At 37.0% G+C, this 21,556-nt stretch overlaps 1 protein-coding gene across 2 annotated transcripts in view; it reads left to right on the forward strand.

Moving 5' to 3' along the window:
* The window catches only part of PKD (serine/threonine-protein kinase D3), a 170,870-nt gene that overhangs the window by 132,732 nt on the left and 16,582 nt on the right, over positions 1–21,556 (forward strand). For both annotated transcript variants that reach the window (XM_069848490.1, XM_069848491.1), the window contains exons 12-13: positions 8,489–8,757; positions 18,894–19,077. In XM_069848490.1, coding sequence (XP_069704591.1) covers positions 8,489–8,757; positions 18,894–19,077 — 453 coding nt within the window. The remainder of the gene's footprint in view (positions 1–8,488; positions 8,758–18,893; positions 19,078–21,556) is intronic.

Consider the following 21,556-nt stretch of genomic DNA (forward strand, 5'->3'; position numbering starts at 1 on the left):
TTCTCTAGCTGACTTTATAAGTGTTGCCTATTACCTGCTAGAAGAATTTTCTTCGAACAATACACAATACTCTGTGAAAAAAATATTTGAGAGACCAGTAGCTGAGATTATGATGGAAATAATTGATGTCATGTCTTTGTAAAGTCAATGGCCTTATCCTATTGGTGTTTATTATTTCCCTTTGAATGCAAGTATTTCGCGAGACAATTTACCCTTGTATAAAATAAAATAAAAGCATGTACTGTGCAGTTCAAAAGCAGTTGAATATATTGTAATAGGGCTGGGAAGTTTTAAAGCAGGTATGGACATTATTTTCAAAGAAAGTATATATTGTGATACATCAAAAGAAAGCCCAAAGTCTTAACAAAACATTTGTGTTACTTCACCTCGCTATTTCATCCCTCACAAATGTTATAACAGGAGAAATCAAATGCGGCGCTAACCTCAGCAAAATGCTGGGTATGCGACCACTCAAACGACACCGTATATGTAGCAACCTCTTTCAGGTTAAACACCTTTTACAAAATGTACAGTAGCATGCAAATTAATCCGAACAACGTAATTACTTATGCAAAAACACTCAAACGGGATAAAAAAAAGGATCTAAGACATACCTCAGTAATCTATGTGGCCTCCCTTGTTCCTAAATAACAGCTCTGAGACGATTTGACATGGATTCCACTAATTTCCCCACAAATATTCATTTCTTCATCGCGAAACCATACACCAATGAGGGCAGAAATCATCTTCTCCTTTGTAGAACAATCCATTTTTTGCATTCTTCTTTTGCAAATTGACCACTAGTTCTCAATGGGGTTGATGTCGGGTGAGTTTCCTGGCCAGGGGAGTACCTGAATATTCTTCTTGTTGAAGAATTCTGTAGTTTTTTGAGACGTATGGCATGGTGCCAGGTCTTGTTGGAACACACCTCTGCCATCCGGAAATGATTTTTGCAGCTGGGGTACGATTCTGGTTTCCAATAAGTGAATATATTTGTCAGAATTCATCATTCCCTAGGCCTTTCATGTGTAAAACATAACTTTAGGGGGGTATTTGGGTGCTTGTTGGAGATGAGCTGCTGTTACTTTTTCGGATCCCGTGGACCTCGAAATGAGACTCATCGGAAAAAAGTGCATTCTTCCAGTCATTCACTGTCCAGTGTTGATGTAATTTTGCCCACATTAAGCGTTTTTTGCACATAACAGGGGTTAGCAGTTGCTTCTTAATAGGCTTACGAGCCCTTCGTCCAGCTTCCAAAAGCCTACGCCACACTGTTGTGACGTGAATATTCACCCCAGCGATAGCCATTAACTCGCGGGTTAAGTCGACAGCAGTTAATCTAGGATTTAATTTACTTTTCCTGACAATTAAACAGTCATCTGCAGGTGAAGTCTTCCTTTTCTGGCCACAGTTTCCTTTTTCTGGGGTGTGATGGATCCAGTCTCCCTGTATCGTTTTATGATCGAATTAACAGTAGCCAAACCGATGTGGCATTCTGCAGCAATTTGCCTCTGTGTCGTAGAAGAATGCTCTGCTAATGTTATAATTTTAGACCGTTTTCGTGGAGTTGTATCCATTTGTGAAGACGACAGAATGTACACAGGATTGCAGTATTAAGTCTTCAACACAACTGAAATGCTTATAAGTACAAAACGACAGGCAAAATGTCACATATTATAAAAAAAATAATGACAGACCTTCAACAATGGAATTACACGTACTACAGATGTCAATTAAAGCGGTATGAGCAGCTGTGAGGCCAACAATGACAGAAAATGTAAAAATATGTCGTGTTCGGATTAATTTGCATGCTACTCTATATAAAGGTAATTTTTAAATATTGTGAAGAAATACAAGAAAATGTTGAAAATCTTAATAAATTACAAAAGCCAATCCTCCAATTAATAACTGGAGTTGTTAAAACTACATCTATAACTATGGTACAGATTTGAACAAATAATCCCAGTATAAATTTTGACAGTATGAGAAAATTAGAAGTGTGCTTAAAAACCCAATAGAACTTTGCAACTCTGGTTCGAGACGCCAAATAGAAATTATAACTTCCTCAATTTAAGGCACACACTAGTTTATATTGAATATTATTTAACTATAACAGAAAGTGTTAAGAAATCTGATACTCCTCCAGACATTTTAAAGTATTTTCATTAGAAACAAATTTAAATTATCGTATCAATGAGTCATTTCATATTTTTACAAATGAATTCGATTTACCATAGCATGTAAGTGTTCATGCTAGTGAAATACCGTATGTATTACTCGGGACAAATAGGAATACCGCTGCTCTCCGAGGGCGCCACTATCATGTTTATATGCGTGTTAGGCGGAACGGGGAGTGGAGGGAAAGAGAGAGAGCATGTACACAACCTGCAAAGTTGCAATAGCCTACCTACCCAAGACAGAGCGTGAACTTACATTGAATATATAATCGTAGCAGAGAAAAGAGCCCTGAGGAAGATACTACATACTACTACATGTCAAAATGTTATCCATAGCTGGGAAAATGCCCTATGTTATAGGCATACATTGCTTGCCCGAAATGCTAGCTTTCTCGCATTCTTTTGCTGTTTCTCGCCGATTTTTCACTCTTCCCACTGCTTTCGCTATTCTTTTCACAGATCTTTTCAGAGGAATAGGAGACTGCTCTCTTTTCTTCTTTACGAACTTAAATACATTATATTTTATCTTTCTACTTTGCGAACGTATTTTTCCCACAGTGACATCCTAGGCAGAGTTTTCATGTTTCAAAATTACACACAATGCTATCACTATGTATAAAATACTTCCGAAGCAGTGTTGCCAACCATACAATATGGATCATGCTTGTGCGATAATTTGGTACCTTATGTACGATTGTGCGATCCGCGGATAGTGCATAAAATGTAGGATCCCATTGGCAAAGAAGTTAAATCATGTCAAAAAGAGAGAATTTTAAATATTTATTACAATGAAATTTTATACAAGGGCCACTTACTAAGTCATTGCAACTATTTTCTTCCGTGGAATCCTGGACCGCAATCCACATTGGTTGATATGCAACATTTACATTAGGATGTATAGTACTTACAGATGCTGCTAGATGGTGCAGATATTCAAGGACAGAAGAAGAGGGATGCGCGCAAGTCAGTCGGTTCATTGTTGATGTTTGTGGTTTGTCAAGTATGGATGTGAGTCTGCTAGAACAAAGTGCATACGTAAAAATAGCAGTGCTTCGCAGTCAACACGCGAGAGAATGTCACGCACAACTCATAGAAACTGTTGGAGGTCGTGCTCTGCCGTACAGAACTGTTGCAAGATGGGTGGCAGCTTCCCAAAGTGGACGAGAAGGAAGTACCAACAAATCTCATACAGGATACCCTAGGACTGTTTGTACTGCAATAGAACATTGCTTAGAGAATGACAGTCGATGGTCTCTATAGGAATTGGCAACAGAAACAGGTATTGACCAGTCAACTGTACATAAAATTTTACAGGACGATCTGCATATGCGCAAAATTGCTGCTAAATGGATGCCACATGGACTAACAGAACAAGAAAAGTGGACATGTTATGAAACGTGTCGTGTGAACCTGGAACGATACGAACGTGAAGGAGACATCATGCTGACCAGGATCATTGCCATTGACGAACATGGGCCAGAGCTTATGAAACCGAGCTTAAACGCCAGTCTGCTGAATGTCATCAAGGATCGGCGCGAAAACACAAAATCCATCTCCAGTGAAGTTAATGGTCATTTTAGTGTATGACATTCAAGGAATTATTTTGTGTCTTTTGTCCCCCATCACCAGACTGTTAATGCAGCTAACTACGATGCTCATCTGCAGAATATCCTACGTCGCGCTATCGGGAATAAATGTCCCAAGTTGTTGGACAATGTAATCATCCTTCACGATAATGCAACAGCCCATATGGCAGCCATTGTTCAGACCCGTTTACGGCGCTGGAGATGGAAAGTACTAGAGCAGCCTCACTGCTCCCCCAATCTGTCACCATGCGATTTCGATTTGATATCGAAATTGAAATCTCCATTGTATGGGAGACGCTTTCATACATGAGAAGACATAGCGAATGCAGTGCGACACGAGATTGCCAGATTGGACAATGGAGCAGCTGTTGGTATTGGCAGCGAACAGTTGATTGCCTTGGAGATTCCTTCGAAGGATCTTAATGTCCTCAAAATGTGTTAATGTGCGTGCAAACTATTGTTCTCAGCATTACCATTAGGGTGCGGATGTTGATAAAAGTCATCTTATTTTTCGCATTAGGACGATGGCTTCTAATATAGAAATCCTTTGTGTTAATAGCAACATAAAAAAGTAATTTCTTAAAATGCATTTTTTTTGACGTTTTTGAACTAATAGGTCATTTTTATATTTTTTTCGGCAATTGTATTCCAATGGATACCATCCCATTGTGGAATCCTGGGAAACGAGAATGCGGATGCTTTAGCAAAGAAGGGCAGCACTGCTACTTACAGACCTGTTACTAAATCTACGTATTACTCTGTGAAGAGATTTATTAAATCTACATACTTAGACTTCAACAAACAAAATTTGATAACTCAATCCCAAGGGAAAAAATGGAACTCTGCATCAAAATCCACAGTTAATTCCCGATTTACCACGAAAATCGTCTGTAGCTGCATTTAGATTGGCAACAGGCCATGATTGTTTTGCCAAACACCTGCATAGAATTGGAATATATCAGTCCCCTAACTGCCCATTGTGCAACTCAAACCAAGAAATGGATTCGGAACACCTCAAAATCTGTGCTTCAGTGGCTGACCATGATAATATCTTTGAAAAATATTGGAGTGCAAGAGGTCAAATGACTTTATTGTCAAACGCCTGGCATTAGAAAACAACAACAACATAATTTTTTCAGCATTTTTGGTCATTTTTAATACTTTGAAGAACTTTTAGATCATTTTGAATGCATTTTACTTCCTTTACATAAGGCCTGTTAAGCAAACAGATGAATAGCAGGCCCTAATAATAATTACCTACTGAATAAGCGAATAACAATGAAGTTTGAGTTTATAGTTTGGAACAAACTCTAAAATCCATCCCTCATTCCACTGAAGGCTTCACCTCACACAACAGAAGTAATATAAAATGCTTAACAACAGCTTAGTTTAAGTGAGGGCTTTACCGCTACTGTTCTTTTGTCGGTATGAGGGTGTATTTAGAATTTATGTTTGGAAGGGGGAAAACTTTCACGTTCACAATAGGACGTTGTGTCCCCAATATGGTTCAGAAGGGATGTACTACAGTAGACAGTATTTTTAATACAAGAAAGCATGGTGCGCTCACAATTTGTTTTGTCATTTATACTCCCCACCTGTAACAAAGGTGAAGAACAGAAGGAGATGGAGAATGAAGGCACTGACATGGACCACACTTGAGCACACTAGCCTGCCTAGAAAATGTTCAGTGTTCGATCCCCAGGCGTGACTTTTTTATTATTATTTATCATTATATTTTTTCCGTTTGAATCTGCGTTACTCAGAGTTCTGTGTTTCATGAATACATTCAGGGAAAAGTATATAGACTTGAAATGGACTATTTTTGGGTACCCATTTAATATGAATAGGCTACCTATGACCACTGTTGTCAGCAACTAATTGCAGTCGGCTGGAAAGGAATGCACTAATTTTTAATACTTGCAGAAGCATATTATAAGATTGAAACAGTTATAAAGATCAGAAGAACAGCACTGGTCTGCTTTTCAAAACTTTTTTTAGGTCAAGGATTTTATAACTGACCTTTTATGTTCCTTGCATTCTGAATTCAAAAATGTAACTCATTTTGCTCAATCAAGTCAGATTTTTTTACTAGCTAAGATTTTATTTAGTAGGCTATGTATTTGCAGAAGTAAAGCGTATAACAGGTAAGAAAATATTATGTTTACTACCACAAAAAACTTAAATTCACATAAGATGTACATTAAATATGTTATATAATACATAAATACTGTTAATGCAGAAGAATGGGCCTTTTCAAGAAATTTCATTCAGACCTTGAAAATCACACTTGAGACATGGGCCATAGGTTGCAACTCTGTATAGTGGCAACTCAGTAAAGGTGAGAAAAGGGGTAAAATTACCTTCTTTCTTGCAGCCCCATGGAGCCTGGTTTGAGCTTTCTCAGTGATGAGACTGATCTAAGGAACGTTCTTACAAAATGAGTAGAAAGTGCAAGACTCACCCGGACTGATTTTACTACAATTTGGTAAAGTCATCATGCGAGATCGAAAGTTTAAAATCGCTCCTTTGTGACGAAAATGTACGAGTATTATGCCTATTTTTGTGATAAGGACAAACCTTTCTCACGTCGTGTGTGCTGGACTTTGTTGAACACATCTGGGAAGCAAGACTAGCCTGAAACCAGGTTCACACAACGTTCTGTCAGAATCTCTTGTGGGTCCTAAAAAAATTCTACTTTCGTCACCATACATCAAACTTGACCTAATGAAAATTTTGTCAAGAAACTCAACAAAAAATTAGAGCTCTTGCTTTCCTAAGTCAGAAGTTTCCACATGTCAGTGAGGCCAAACTAGTAGCAGATATTTTTGATGGCCTCAAGTCAGGGAGCCTATGAAAGATAGGCCCTACTAAATTCGATGATAATAAAGAGGATAAAGAGAGGAATGCCTGTCTCACATTGAAGTTTATTATTAAGAACTTTCTGGGTACCATAAGAGCCCAGAGTACGAACATGCTGTTGAGGAACTCTTGCATGTATGTCCATAAAGATACACTTCCTCAGCTCGCATTTAGATTACTTTCCTAAAACTATGGAGAGTATAGTGAGGAGCAAGGAAATGAGACATTCGAGTGAAGGAAGAGAGGTACCAGGGTCGTTGGGATGTGAACATGCTTGCAGACTATTGCTAGTACCTCAAGAGGGATGTTCCAGATGCAAAACACACATGAAAGTCCTTGAAAAGGTCCTTCCTTCCACAATAGTGGTGTTCGTGTTTCATTCCATATAGGCATACATATTTTACTATGTACGGAAATGTAAATCTGATTTGAAATGATAATTAGTATAGTTTAATTAATAATTTAGAGTCTAGCAAAAATTTGTTTTCCTTTAAATGAAACTCATACTCTATTTCGTATTTTTCGCAACTGGAATTGTGTATTGTTAATATTATAAAAACATTAATGATAGAAAATAAAATAAAAGAAAATGAAATAAAATATGTATAAAAAGGTTGCATGAATAAAATTATTGAAATATTTTAATCATTCTTGTAACTTTATGAACAAAAGACAAAATATAACTCATTAATTTTTTTTAATCCCCATGGGGTTTGAACATCGAAAATGCACGAGAAAATAATCTCTCAACTCGTATCTTGGCCAATATACCACGAGTTGTAGACATTTGATACAGAAAGACTTGTCAGAGGCTATTGGTGTAGGTTAAAGTAAACTTGGCGTCGCTTCAAAGTAATTTATCATATTTATTTGATTATAGTGTCATTTAAGTATATACTATTGTACTACCCGTATAGCAGTGGACTTTAATAGCACAAGTCCTTCTGTCAAAGTTAAATCTTGTCAAGTGTAAAAACAAGAAATATAGATTTGAAAATCCATATTAAAATAACACCACAACTGTATGGTTGAACTTTAATTCCAAAGAAATCAGACAGCCAATGTATCTTTCCATGAGTCTACAATAGAAGAAGTAAGATCTGTCATGTGACTTTAATCATGCATCGTGGCTATATCACCAGTGGGTATGGAGGGGGTTAATAGAAATCAGACAGTAGGGCCAGACCTGGAATGAAGTGAAGGCGAGGGCATCAAATTGTGTCCAATGGTAAACATTCACAGCTCTCACATGGAGTGACAGGATATGAATGAATGATGAAGGGGGAAAGGTAGTGTGATATATAACACTTGCTACACTTTTTAAAAATCCAGCTAACCACAAATCTGCACTTTATTATGACTGAATGCATTTGACAATGAGAAGAAAAGAGAAGTCCAGTGGGGTGATGAAACTGAGCGATGTTATTATGATAATTATTATTGAGTTGTTACAGATTTCTAGAATCATAAGTAATAAAGGATTAATTTCCAGTGAATTCGTGCACAAAAATACCTCCAAAAATTTAATCCTACAGAAGCCATTAGGAAAGTAGGGCTCACCTTATTGCCTGTTTAAGATTGTTTTATATTCTAATAAATATGGTGTATTTAGCGAGTTTCTTTCTTCTTCTTCTTCTTTTTTTTTTTTTTAGAATGGAAGAAAGAATGTAAACTGAGTCTGGAATATGAACGTATTTCATGAAAAGTGAACAATTAAATACTAAACTATGTCCGATACCTATTGGACAACATTTCTAATGTAATAATGTATTTACATGTGATTATAAAAAGGACAATTGTAGTATTCCACAAACTCGTTACTGCTTTCAAACTTGGAAGGAAAAAAAAGGACTGTTTTTGTTTCAGGCGTGCATCGCAAAACTGGTCGAGCTGTAGCAATTAAAGTCATCGACAAGTTAAGATTCCCCACCAAACAAGAAGCACAATTAAAGAATGAAGTATCAATCTTGCAGAATCTTTCTCATCCTGGAGTTGTAAATCTGGAGCGCATGTTTGAGACTTCAGAGCGCATTTATGTGGTGATGGAGAAGCTGAAGGGAGACATGTTGGAGATGATACTCTCCAGTCAGAATGGTAGACTGAGCGAGCGTATTACGAAGTTCCTCATCACGCAGGTATGCCATACATCTATACTAATAATAAATCTGTAGCCGAAATTTTTCTGGTAATTTTCGATTTTCCAAAAATAATTGGTCCTAACATATATAATTTACCACTCTGAAACCGAAAATCGCTTTTTTTGAAATTTTTGTTTGTATGTCTGTCTGTCTGTCTGTCTGTATGTTTGTTACCTTTTCACGCGATAATGGCTGAACTGATTCCGATGAAAATTGGAATATAAATTAAGTTCGCTGTAACTTAGATTTTAGGCTATATGACATTCAAAATACATTATTTAAATGGGGGGTTATAAGGGGGTCTGAATTAAATAAATCGAAATATCTCGCTTATTATTGATTTTTGTGAAAAATGTTACATAACAAAAATTTCTTTAAAAATCATTTCCAATAAGTTTTATTCTTTGAAAAATTTTGATAGGACTGATATTTAATGAGATAAATGAGTTTCAAAATTAAAATAACTGCCATCTAAGGCGATGTAATGAAATAAACAAATGAATTCGTCTATAAGGGGCCTTGGTCAACAACAATCGAAAGCTATGAATCATAGCCTACACAGAATGTTTCTGTGTTTGTATGAAGTAATATCAGAAGCTAAATTAACCGATTTGTGTAATTAATTATTATTTCACCATTGGAAAGTGTAGTTTCTCTATATGAACATACTGCTATAATGTTATTACAGTAACTTCGGAGTGAATTGAGGACAGGTAAAATTAAAATAGCTTCTTATGCACAAACAACTTGATAGGCTATTCTGAGTATTCATTTCCTGTATTTCTTAAAATAATGTTTATCTCAGAGAATTAACGAACCACAAGAGTGTATTGATTTAATATGCAGTAATAATACGTTAGCTTAGCATTCCATTACCGTATTTTATAATTCAAATTTTAACTATGCTCAATTGAATCGTGTTAAAATACATAAAATACATATGCATTAAATGCAATGAAAAAAAATTGGGTAATGAGCCAACCAGATTATGTTGCGCTGTTGTAAAATAAAATTTGTTCCTCCTGAGATTCAAGAGCCCCCATAACAAATTAAAAACTTACTTATCGGTGTACATCCGTTATCAACACATTTTTATATAATATAATATAATATAATACAATGTAATTTAAGTTATTTGAAGGGTTCAGAACCATAGTGGCCAAAGCGCCATTTACTGAATACGTAGAAAACAAGGGTTAAAATTAAGTTATTATCATAATTCAATGGAAACATATAGCAAGTAAAATAAAGTATACACATTAAACCTAATTGATATGTCAGTCTTCATTAAAGTATGGATGCATGTAATAAAAATTAAGAAACATGTTAAGGGAATTGTCATTGCACCAAATGTGTGGTCTCTGGACCAAAATGATCGCATTTTAATTATTTGGATGCAATTTAAATTAAGTAACATATTAAACGATTTATCCTTCTAACAAACACGAATGTTCCCTGGATCAAATGTCCTATTTTAATTATGTAATTATTTTATATTTATTTCTAACGGGTGTAGCGGAGCGCACGGGTATGGCTAGTTCTAATATAAATTTATACTTGCAATGCATAATTGTGGTAACTTACTTAAATGAGTATCCTTGAATTCTGAGATTCTTCAGTGTTGTCATTGTGATGGTGTTGTTTATGGAATTTTCTTCAACTATATTGAACAAAGCCTGAGTTGGGACACCTTTGTAATGGAATTATTCATCTCCAGTTGTGGATGGATTGATACACCATTAAAAAATTACATAATTTTCAGCTTTGTCACAAATTTAATTACCTTACACCTAATGTAGACTAATATAAAAGCATGCAATTAAATTTTCCCGTAATGATAAGAAGTGAAAAGTTTACCAGTTTTTATATCTATAGTTTGAACTTAAAATATAAAAACGCTTCCTCCTCTTCTTCTTCTGGCAAATCAAGGATTGGGCCCAAGATCTGTTCTGAGCCTAATCTCTGTATTGATCAGTCCATCTCATCTTTGGACGTCCTAAGTAGGCCTGTACAGTAAGGCACTATGTGGGTATCTACTGGTGGGCATCCACTGTACATATTGTCTCCATTTCTTTTGATATGTTCCTATTTCAGTTACTATGTGTCTTCCTCCAACTGTCGTCTGATCTCTTGACTCCTGATCCTGTCTCTTAGTGTTGCTCCAAGAGTTGATCTCAGAAAGCGCTTTTGTGCTGCTTCTGATCTCAAAACCCATGTTTCTCTCCCATATTTTAACGTTGGTTTTGATACAACAAAATGGAATTTTAACTGTACTTCTTTTCTCATCGATTTTCCGAAATATCTTTTTATGCACCCATTTAGTCTGTATATTTTTTTTTTATGTTTTCTTCTAAATTTCGATTTATATCGAAATCTGATATCATACATTCTAGATATTGAAGGGGCCATGGAAAGAACGTGCTAAGTCACTTTTCTTAAATTTTTGTGCTGCTTCTAATCTTTCCTTTTCTTCTGATCTCAAAACCCATGTTTCTCTCCCATATTTTAACGTTGATTAATTTTAACTGTACTTCTTTTCTCATCGATTTTCCGAAATATCTTGTTATGCACACTTTTAGTCTGCATATTTTTTTTATGTTTTCTTCTAAATTCTGATTTATATCGAAATCCGATATTATACTTTCTAGATAATGAATGGGCCATGGAAAGAACATGCTAAGTCACTTTTCTTAAATTTTGCAGAGGAGCATTTCTTAACTTCAGAACGGCCCCGAGGTTCATTCAGCCTCCTATAAAATTGAGTACCGGGTCTTTCCCGGGGGTAAAAGGCGGGCAGAGCGTGGTGCCGACCACACCACCTCATTCTAGTGCCGAGGTCATGGAAAGCATGGGGCTCTACCTCCATGCCCCCCAAGTGCCTTCATGGCATGTTACAGGGATACCTTTACCTTTACCTTTTTTACACTCATAAGACGTTATAAATTTACATCTCATTTAGTTTAATTTCCCATGTTACAATGAAGGCTTTTTGCCATTCTGATTTACTAGAAGGATAGTTCACTTAATGAACTAGGAGATGGGTCCAAAGAAACAAAAATCAACAGAAAGGAACTTAGCATGTTCATTCTGTGGATCCATTAATTTAAATTCAGAAACTTGTCAGACTAAGAAACAAAATTTGGGCCCCTGAATTTTCCAAGTTCCAGCTATAACATACTACGCACTTCAGATGGTCCAAATTTTGTTTGTGTGTCTGTACCAGTTAATAACAATTTTTGTTTTAATTATTTTCCTGCCCTAGCAGGCCATTACTTTAATTTTTTCAATAGTGATTTTCATGTTATATTCTTTAATAATATTATTTAATTAGTATGTGTCCCTTTGCAGATTATCTTCCTATGTTGGTGACAATACTTGATCGTCTGCGAACAAAATTGATTTTATCGAACATCTGTAATTTAATTCCTTTGACATTTCCTTGTTTCTATATTTCTAAAATTGCATTCATATGATCCACAACCTTGACGTAGCCCACAGTTCACACTGAGAGTTATTTTTAATGCTATCTCTGTTATTCAACTTACTTTTTTGTTCCTTTGTATAAATATTTAATGGAATTTATTAGATTTCTTGCTGTGTTATTGTACTGTAAAATTTCTCATAATTTCTTTCTGTTCACCCTGTTACGTGGCTTTTTGTAATGTGTATTTAACGTCTATAAAGGTTGATTAAATTCTCTATTTTTTTCTATAATTTGTTTTATCGTAAAAATTGCATATTATACTTCATAGAGTATGATATAAGAGCTCAGTTTCCTCTTAAAACTATTCTATTAACAAAAGTTCAATTAACTTATTCTAATGTTATAATAGAAATTAATTTATACCAAGTATGGGCAAACGTAAGACATTTGCCAAAGAACATTAATACTACTCGCAGTGCACTTGTCATGACTGGCATCACATGTTACTCTAGAAGTTTCATTGAACATGTTAAGCGATTGACTGTGAGAATATTGTTAGCGACAGATATTCAGGAATTACTTTTAATGATAGAAATTATATTATAATATTGTAACTTTTATACAACAATGTGACTTTTATTTCTACCTTTAACCACACACCCGTCAACAATGTATATTCCACTTAACACAGCAATACAGTAGTTATGGCACTCCACACAGCGACAATGACAATACACGTGAATTATTGAGAAGAACAATGCACTCCTAGTTTCAACTAATGTTCACAAAGCACTATGTGCAGAACAAAACTGTCAGTTCTCAGTTCACAGTTCGTTCGCCTTGGCTAGTTCTTCTAGCTCATTCACTCAAGTTCACTGTACGTCGAACCCAAGCCTTCCAGATACAGTTCACTGCACTTCGAACCCAAGCGTTCAAGATACAGTTCACTACACATCGAACCCAAGCCTTCCATACGCTGTTCCCTGCACTTCGAACCTCGTCCTCCAGATGCGGTTTCTTGCACATCGAACGCAAGACCTCCGGATACGTTGCACTCTCCTGGACACGCCACAGTTACAAACTCACTCAAGTTCACTGCACGTCGGACTCAGATTCACCTTGCTCCAAGGCTTGAAGACTAACTAACTCGCAGCTGACTAACTAACTGGTCCGAAGATTGCTCGCGCTTTTATTACTAAACCATAACATCTCGCAACTTCGATCTGCGTGGCTTACAGAATCTTCAGGAGAGAACTGCTTCCAGATGTTTTCCCCTGCTTTCTCCGCTCCGCGTCGGGACATCAGTTTTCCTTCCCCTCGCCCCATACCGCGCTTCAGTGCCTGCCGAAGCCTGAGTTCTGCTTCCCCGCTCCTTCTTTCTCCCCAGACGCGCGCGAAACTCCCCAACGCGACCAGAACATTCCAGATGGGTGCCACAATATAACCAATATACATACAGTAAATACATAAATAAATGTATGCACACATGCACACATACAGGGTGTTTCAAAAATAGAGGGCATAATTTCAGGTATGTATTCCCCATATGTAGACAGTACGAAAAGTTCATTACAACAGGTGTCCGGAAATGCTTATGACCTTCAAAACAGTGATATTCACCGGAACGTTTTTCTTCCCGCAGGTAGTTGTCTTTACAACAGATGTTCAAAATGTCCACCTCCTGCTAAAATGTCCACCTCCTGATTGAATACAGGCCTCACATCGATGTCTCATGGCCCTGCTGACACGATCCCAAATTCCAGGAGTATTGCGTATTTCCTCACAACCTGCCACAATTCGATTCCGAAGGGATTCCATGTCAGGCACTGGAGACGAATACTATAATGATTTAAATGGCCCCACAAGTAGAAATCAATAGGGTTGAAATCAGGTGAACGTGGAGGCCAAGCAATTGGGCCACCTCTACCTATCCATCGATTAGGGCACCTCTCCTGGTACAAACTACGAGCCAGCGCAGCATTGCCGTCCGCCTTACCGTACATGAAGTGCACTTCTGCCAGCTCCTGATTTCAGTACATGTCGCAAGTAAAACTCCAAACACAACACTCAGTGTACTCTTCGCCTCGGAATCAACTGTTAGAGTGTCCTCTGTTAATATCTTCTGGCACAGCACCTATCTGCGGGAAGAAAAACGTTCCGGTGAATATCACTGTTTTGAGGGCCATGACTCGGAAAGCAAGGATTTTCGGACACATGTTGTAATGAACTTTTTGTATTGTCTACATGTGAGGAATGCATACCTGAAATTATGCCTCTATTTTTGAAACAGCCTGTATACATATAAACGTGCACGCATGCACACACACACACACACACGCACACACTGGTTACTCAGGAGAAGACAAGCGGAAGGAAAATAACTCTTTATTGTGAGTGCTGATTATGATAAACATCATTCAGATAAGTGTGCTAGTAACCAAGTCAACAAAGTAACTTATCACAGTTGCGTTATCTAATACGAATTATAATTATTAATAGTTGAACTTTTCACTTTCTAAGTATGAGCAATGACCAGCAAGTGATGAAGTTCGCATATTTATTCATGAATAATATTTCTATTGTGTTACATAATGCAAACATTCATATCACTAACTCACTTCTGTCTGCTATTTCGTTTCATTCATTCATCTTCCAGCAAATAAGAGACTTTATAATTTCTTCTTTCTGATAATAGAAGAACTGTTCTGTCCATTTATCATAGAATAACCGTTTTGTAGTTTGCCAAGCTTCCTTCAGAAAAGGCATTTCTCGTGCTTCACTTACATCGTATTTTTATGCTGGCAAGACTGTTGATAACAAGTGATTGTATGATGCTTAACATCATCATTGAAGGTCGTGAAGCACTGTTTGATGCACGTTTGCCAATGTTTGATTTCTACACTGTATAACAGGTTATTATTTAAGATACTTGCACATGCTTTTTACATGCTGCCTGACTTAATTCTTTTAGCCACTGTAGCAGTTTATTGTAGGGAATGATACTTGTCTTGCGAAATGCTGTTGTGCCTTTTTACTGTTCTGTAATAATAATAATTTACATTCAGGTGTGTAAATGTTCCAATATCGTGAGTATGAAATAGATTTTTTGTTTTTTAATTGTCTGTGTTTTTATGTATACATTTAATAGTTTCCAGACTGTATGTATATTTTGGGAAGTGACAAAATATTTAATTCTTTGGATATTGGTTAGGTATTTACCCAGATTGGTACAGACCCAGAAACAAAATTTGGGTCACCTGAATTTTCCATGTTCCAGTTATAACACACTGAGCATGTGCAGTATCTTTAACTGGAACTTGGAAAATTGAGGTGGGTCTGTACAGGCTTCATGACTTTCAGAATTTATATTGCCATTTAAACACATTTATTGTTATGACAAACTGTAATTGTAATTGTAATATTGTAAAATTTTGACTTATTCCACATCTTAAAGCTTCATTGCTCATGTAAGATCTATGGAAGATAATAAATGAATGAATGAATGAATGAATGAATGAAACAAATAGTTGTGGTGGTGTGGTAACATAGCAAATTCCAAAGTAAGTGCTAAAATGAATTCTTATGTACAGAAGGAGGCATGGGAGAACAGGAGCATAGTTCTCCCAACAAGAGATTAGAGTAACCATAAACATTTGACTACAGCACACTTTCTGCTCACTAAATAGTCCATTGCTACATATCAGAATACTACTGTGATAAAATGTTACGGAAAACTCTATTTTATGCGTGGGAAATGCAAATCCCTTAACGAAAATCCAAAAAATTGAGTGAAATATTGTATATCCGCGAATTTTCGCGAAATTGATAGAAGTTCACGAAATTGTCATCGCAATTATTTTCAACCAAAAAAAAATTATGGAGAAGTCTAATGAAAAATGACTTCTTCTTTCAAATAAACGTGAAACTTTTCGTTGTTATAAAATATACATGAACATTTCGACATATCTAATCGTTCAACATTACATGCATGTGACACCTGGCAACAATCTGTGCATAGTTTCAAGGACTACTTCCAGGGAGCAGTGCAAGCAAACAGTGGTCATTTCTCTTTCCTACAACAACTACCTTCTTGAGATCAAAAAAGCAAGGCAGTGCTGTCACCCAGTCACACATTCGAATAAAATTGAATTATAAATTTAAAGATGCTAGCAATTTTCTGCTATGCAAATCTAGCTTTCAGGTAAATCTCTGTGAAGCAGACTTGAATAATTAAGGGAAAAATTATTCTGGGACCTTTGACTGAATGCACCAATGGTCTAACTGAGCTACCCAGGAACTTCATCTGACACCATCTCAATTTTTTCCTTTATATCCACATAACTGGAGTGGGCTGACAAGATGCCAAAAACTCACATCAAGTTCACACAAACTCTGTGTGACTTGGAATTGTGGTTTTCTGCTAACGTACCTACAGCAACATATATATTATGCAAATCTAGTTTTCAAGTAAAACTCTCTGTGTGAACCAGACTTGAATAATTTTCAAAGGAAAAATTGTTCCGTGGCCGGGTATCGATCCCGGGACCTTTCACTGAACGCACCAACGCTCTAACCAACTGAGCTACCCAAGAACTTCACCCAACAACGTCTCTGATCTTCCCTTTATATCCACATAACTCGAGTGGGCTGATAAGATACCAGAAACCCACATCGAGTGCACGAAAACTCTGTGTGACTTGGAATTGTGGTTTTCTGTTAACGTACCCACAGTAACGTATGTATTATGCAAATCTAGCTCTCTTTGATGCAGACTTGAATAATTTTCAAGGGAAAAATTGTTCCGGGTTGGGTATCAATCCTGGGACCTTTGTCTGAATGCACCAATGCTCTAACCAACTGAGCTACCTGGGAACTTCACACGACACCGTCTCAATTTTTTCCTTTATACCCACATAACTCGAGTGGGCTGACAAGACACTAGAAATCCAAATCGAGTGCACACAAATTCTGTGTGGCTTGGAATTGTGATTTTCTTTTAATGTACCCACAGTAATGTATATATTATGCAAACCTAGCTTTCAGGTAAAGCTCCCTGTGAAGCAGACTTGAATAATTTTCAAAGGAAAAATTGTTTTGGGGCCGGGTACTCGCATGAACACACCAATGCTATAACCGACTGAGCTACCCAGTTGTAGGTATTGGTGATTACCTTGGCTGCTGACAAGAGATGTCACGAGGTGTTTGAGCTATGTCATGGCTGATCAAGCAGTTTCGTGTGCACGAAATAGCATTATCTGCATTTTCATTATGTAAATCTCGTATGTCTGTGGGGTAATACAAAAATACAAAACACTTTTACAGTTACTTAATTCTCTAAAAGAAATAAGTATAGCTATCAAGCAGAAACCATCACAAATATACTGTCACATGGTTTAAATGAAGCACTGTATGCAGGCAGAGATGGCTGGAGTATGAGGACTGAAAGCAAGGCATTGTATACTATTGCAAATGGCTTACACGCACAGATATAGACAGACAGAAAATTTAATTATATTGTGGCAACCGTGCTGGAAGGTTCTTGTTGCCTCTGGAGTCGAGCGCGCGTCCGGCAGAAGGGAGGGCGCGCGGGAAGGGAGGCGGGGGAGACGAGGCTCGAGCTCCGGTTGGCGCTGGGTGCAGCACAGTGAGGGGAAAGAAGATTGTGGCCAACGCAGAGTGGAGGGGACGGACATAAGAGAAACATCTGGAGTCTGAGTGGTGGGGAGGCCCAGAAAGTTTGCAAGCCACGCGAACCGATTGTTGTAGAAGCTACGCGACGCATACATTCGAGAAAGTGTGACCTAATAAATAAATAAAAAAGGGGGTGAGAGAGCCAGAGGCAGTCAGTTTAGTTTGGTCAGCTAGTCAGTGAATCAGCAGCAAACAAGCAAGGAAGCCAGCCTTCGAGACCGGGGTTCGACGTGAAGAGGACCGCAACTGTGGCAGCGACCAGGCGAGTGCGGCGTATCCGGAAGTCTTGGGTTCGACGTGCAGTGAACTTGAGTGTGTCCGCAACTGTGGCAGCGTCCAGGCGAGTGCGGCGTATCCGGAAGTCTTGGGTTCGACGTGCAGTGAACTTGAGTGTGTCCGCAACTGTGGCAGCGTCCAGGCGAGTGCTGTGTATCCAGAAGTCTTGGATTCGACGTGCAGTAAACAGTATCTGAAAGGCTTGGGGTTCGATATATACCGTGAACTTGAGTAAGTGAGCTAGAACTAGCCAAGGCGAACGAATTGTGAACTGAGAACTGACAGTTTTGTTTTGTAAATAGTGCTTTGTGAACATCAGTTGAGATTAGGAGTGCATTGTTGTTCTTCTCAATAATCCACGTGAATAGTCATTGTCGTTCTGTGGAGTGCAATAACGACCACTGTGTTGCTGTGTCGAATGCAATACCCATTGTTGACGGGTGTGTGGTTTTTGTTGCAGTAAAAAGCCATTATTGTTGAATTAAAAGTTACAGTATGTTTCTCCATACGAAATTGTTGCAATGTACTGCTGTTCATTCATATGACAATGTTTCTTCATGCTGTACGAGTAAAACGTAAAGTTGCATTGCATTTTCCTCTATGTGTAATTTAGTGTCTCTACCTGTTTAATAAAAAAAAGTTGCCAGTTAACTCAGTAATACTTGTTATGAAAATAATGTAATTGTGAATTATTTAACATATACATAATTAAAGTTAATATTTGATCTTCAATATTTTACAGATTTTGATTGCCTTAAAGCACCTTCATAGTGAAAATATTGTACATTGTGACCTCAAGCCAGAGAATGTTCTGTTGAGTTCTGACTCGGATTTTCCACAAGTGAAACTCTGTGACTTCGGGTTTGCAAGAATTATTGGTGAGAAATCATTTCGGCGCTCTGTAGTTGGCACTCCTGCCTATCTTGGTGAGTTGTAGTCCTGTCATTGGTAAAGTTGTATTCACAAAAAAAGAAACTTTTCCTTTTTAGTAAATTTTAGGCTTTCACAGTGATTGTGAACAGAATTATGCTTTTAGGTATTCCACTGTGTCCTGCAACGTGACATTTCCAGTATTTGAGAACTACTTACAAAGTCCACCAGGGCAGATAGATAACCCAAAGGGGGTCGCCTACTGCAGCCTTACCTATCTGCTCTGATGGTGTAACTAGTTCTGAAACATTGGAGTACTCAAAGGTTAATTCTGAACTTTCCCTTTAATCCATGCTCTGTCACTTTAATTGCTAATACGAAAATCTGTGCTTTTTATGTATGATTTAAAACTTGAATTTATGGATTTATAGATAGCTGTTTATTTTTTCCCAACCTAGTTTTTCCTGTTCACGTGGTAAAACTGGTAATATCCTTTATTTCTAAAACAATTTAAAATGTCAAGTACCATACTTATTTAATATTTTCAAACAGTGTTATTTGAATGTCAAGGGTGTAGTAAGCAAGTCTCATTATTAATTATTATGTTCTAAGTTTCTTTCACAGTCCTACAACAGTGATGCACAAATTGGATTCGCGACCTTGAGATTATAACGTGAAATTACCCTTCATGCAGCACTCATTACCTATTGGTATTTGGTTGTGTGTTCGAATGTCAACAACCCAGTCTTAGTGTCAGAAGATGCTACAGCTATGGCGCTGCCCTATCTCAAGCTCATAACGTAAATGCAGGTTTAAAAAGGAACGCGAAAGTGATTTTTTGTTACAGAATGGGGAGATAATGTGAGATGTTTATTATGTAGTAAAATATAGTTGTATAACTAATTAATAATTATTTAGTTATATTCTTTTTTTTTTGTCTGCCTATTTATTTATTTTATGAAACCTCTGTTCTTTAACTAGAAATTGAAGATTCCATAAGTGACCTCGGATTCCTAACTGAAGTCTGTGACCATCTTAATCATTTCAATTGCAAACTTTAATGAGAATACAAACACATAATGTCCACACCTGTGGAGTAACAGTCAGCGCGTCTGGCTGTGAAACCAGGTGGCCCAGGTTCGAATCCCGGTCGGGACAAGTTACCTGGTTGAGGTTTTTTCTGGGGTTTTCCCTCAACCCAATACGAGCAAATGCTGGGTAACTTTCGGTGCTGGACCCCGGACTCATTTCACCGGCATTGTCACCTTCATATCATTGAGGCGCTAAATAACCTAGATGTTGATACAGCGTCGTAAAATAACCCAAAAAAAATAAAAACAAACACATAACTGATGCTTTTAGCTGTAAAGACGTTCCTAGACTCTTCAGATTTATTGAAATTCCAGATTCTATAAAAAGAGCTTCACTGTTTTGAATGTTCAGATCGCTAAATAATATTTATCACATGAGTGAACAGTATTGCAATTGTTTAGAAAATTTTAAATCAGAGTTTTCTAGCCATCCATTTGAATATTTTCAGAATATTGAGATAGTTCTTTTTATTATTTGCAAACCCCATGTCGATTGATGTTTGGAGTACTAATTTAAATTTACACCAAAAGCCAATATGCTGTAAGTGTGGAAAGATAGGATTTAAAAAAGCAGAGTTTACGTGGATAGCATTTCTTTTGAGCACTTAAAAAATCACATTATCCTAATCTTCTCACATTTTCCTAAAAAATAATGGCAGTGTTTATTTTACCCATGTCTGCAAACAACAAAAAATGCGGCTTTTAAGTCAAAAGGAAGGTTGTGCTTATCTAACAAAAAGTTAGGAACATTACCAAGTATTGCTGCCACAAACATCGAGCCAGATTTCAATCAAATTGTAGAAAATCGGAAAGGAAACTGAATACACAATGAGTGAACACATTTCTTAGGACATTCCACCACTGAAACAAATAAACACTGTTATAAAGTAAACGCAATGTTAAGTAGTCTACTTGCTGCATTGACAGTAATCTGCATGGAATAGTTTCAAGGTCGCGAATCCAACGTGGGCATCACTGTGCTACAAGCTCTAAAACACTAGGTTCCCCATTTTGCTCCGGTTTTCTTATATATTCATCACCTTAACCCTGCACTGGTCATTATGTGAGCATTTTGCTAAATATCAAATTCAAATGACAACCACATCAAAATGGAAGTTTGTCCCTCTCTCTCTCTAGCTGACTTTATAAATGTTGACTGTTACCTACTACAACAATATTCGTCGAATAATATATGATACTCTTTAGAAAAAATATTTATCAGACCAATAACTTAGTTATGGTTGAATAATTACTGTCATGCCTATATAAAGTCAATGGATTTCTAGTCCTATTCAGGCTTATTATTTCCTTTTGAAAGTTCCTAAAACTTTCGTTGAAAGCAGGCAGGTAATTTTGAAATAAAATGAAAACGTACTTTGCAATACAGAAGCCATTTCAATATAATAGGGCTGGAAAGTATTAAAGCAGGTTTGGGCATTCTTTT

The sequence above is a fragment of the Periplaneta americana genome, chromosome 15 (assembly GCF_040183065.1).
Source record: "Periplaneta americana isolate PAMFEO1 chromosome 15, P.americana_PAMFEO1_priV1, whole genome shotgun sequence".
Taxonomy (NCBI): Eukaryota; Metazoa; Arthropoda; class Insecta; order Blattodea; family Blattidae; genus Periplaneta; species Periplaneta americana.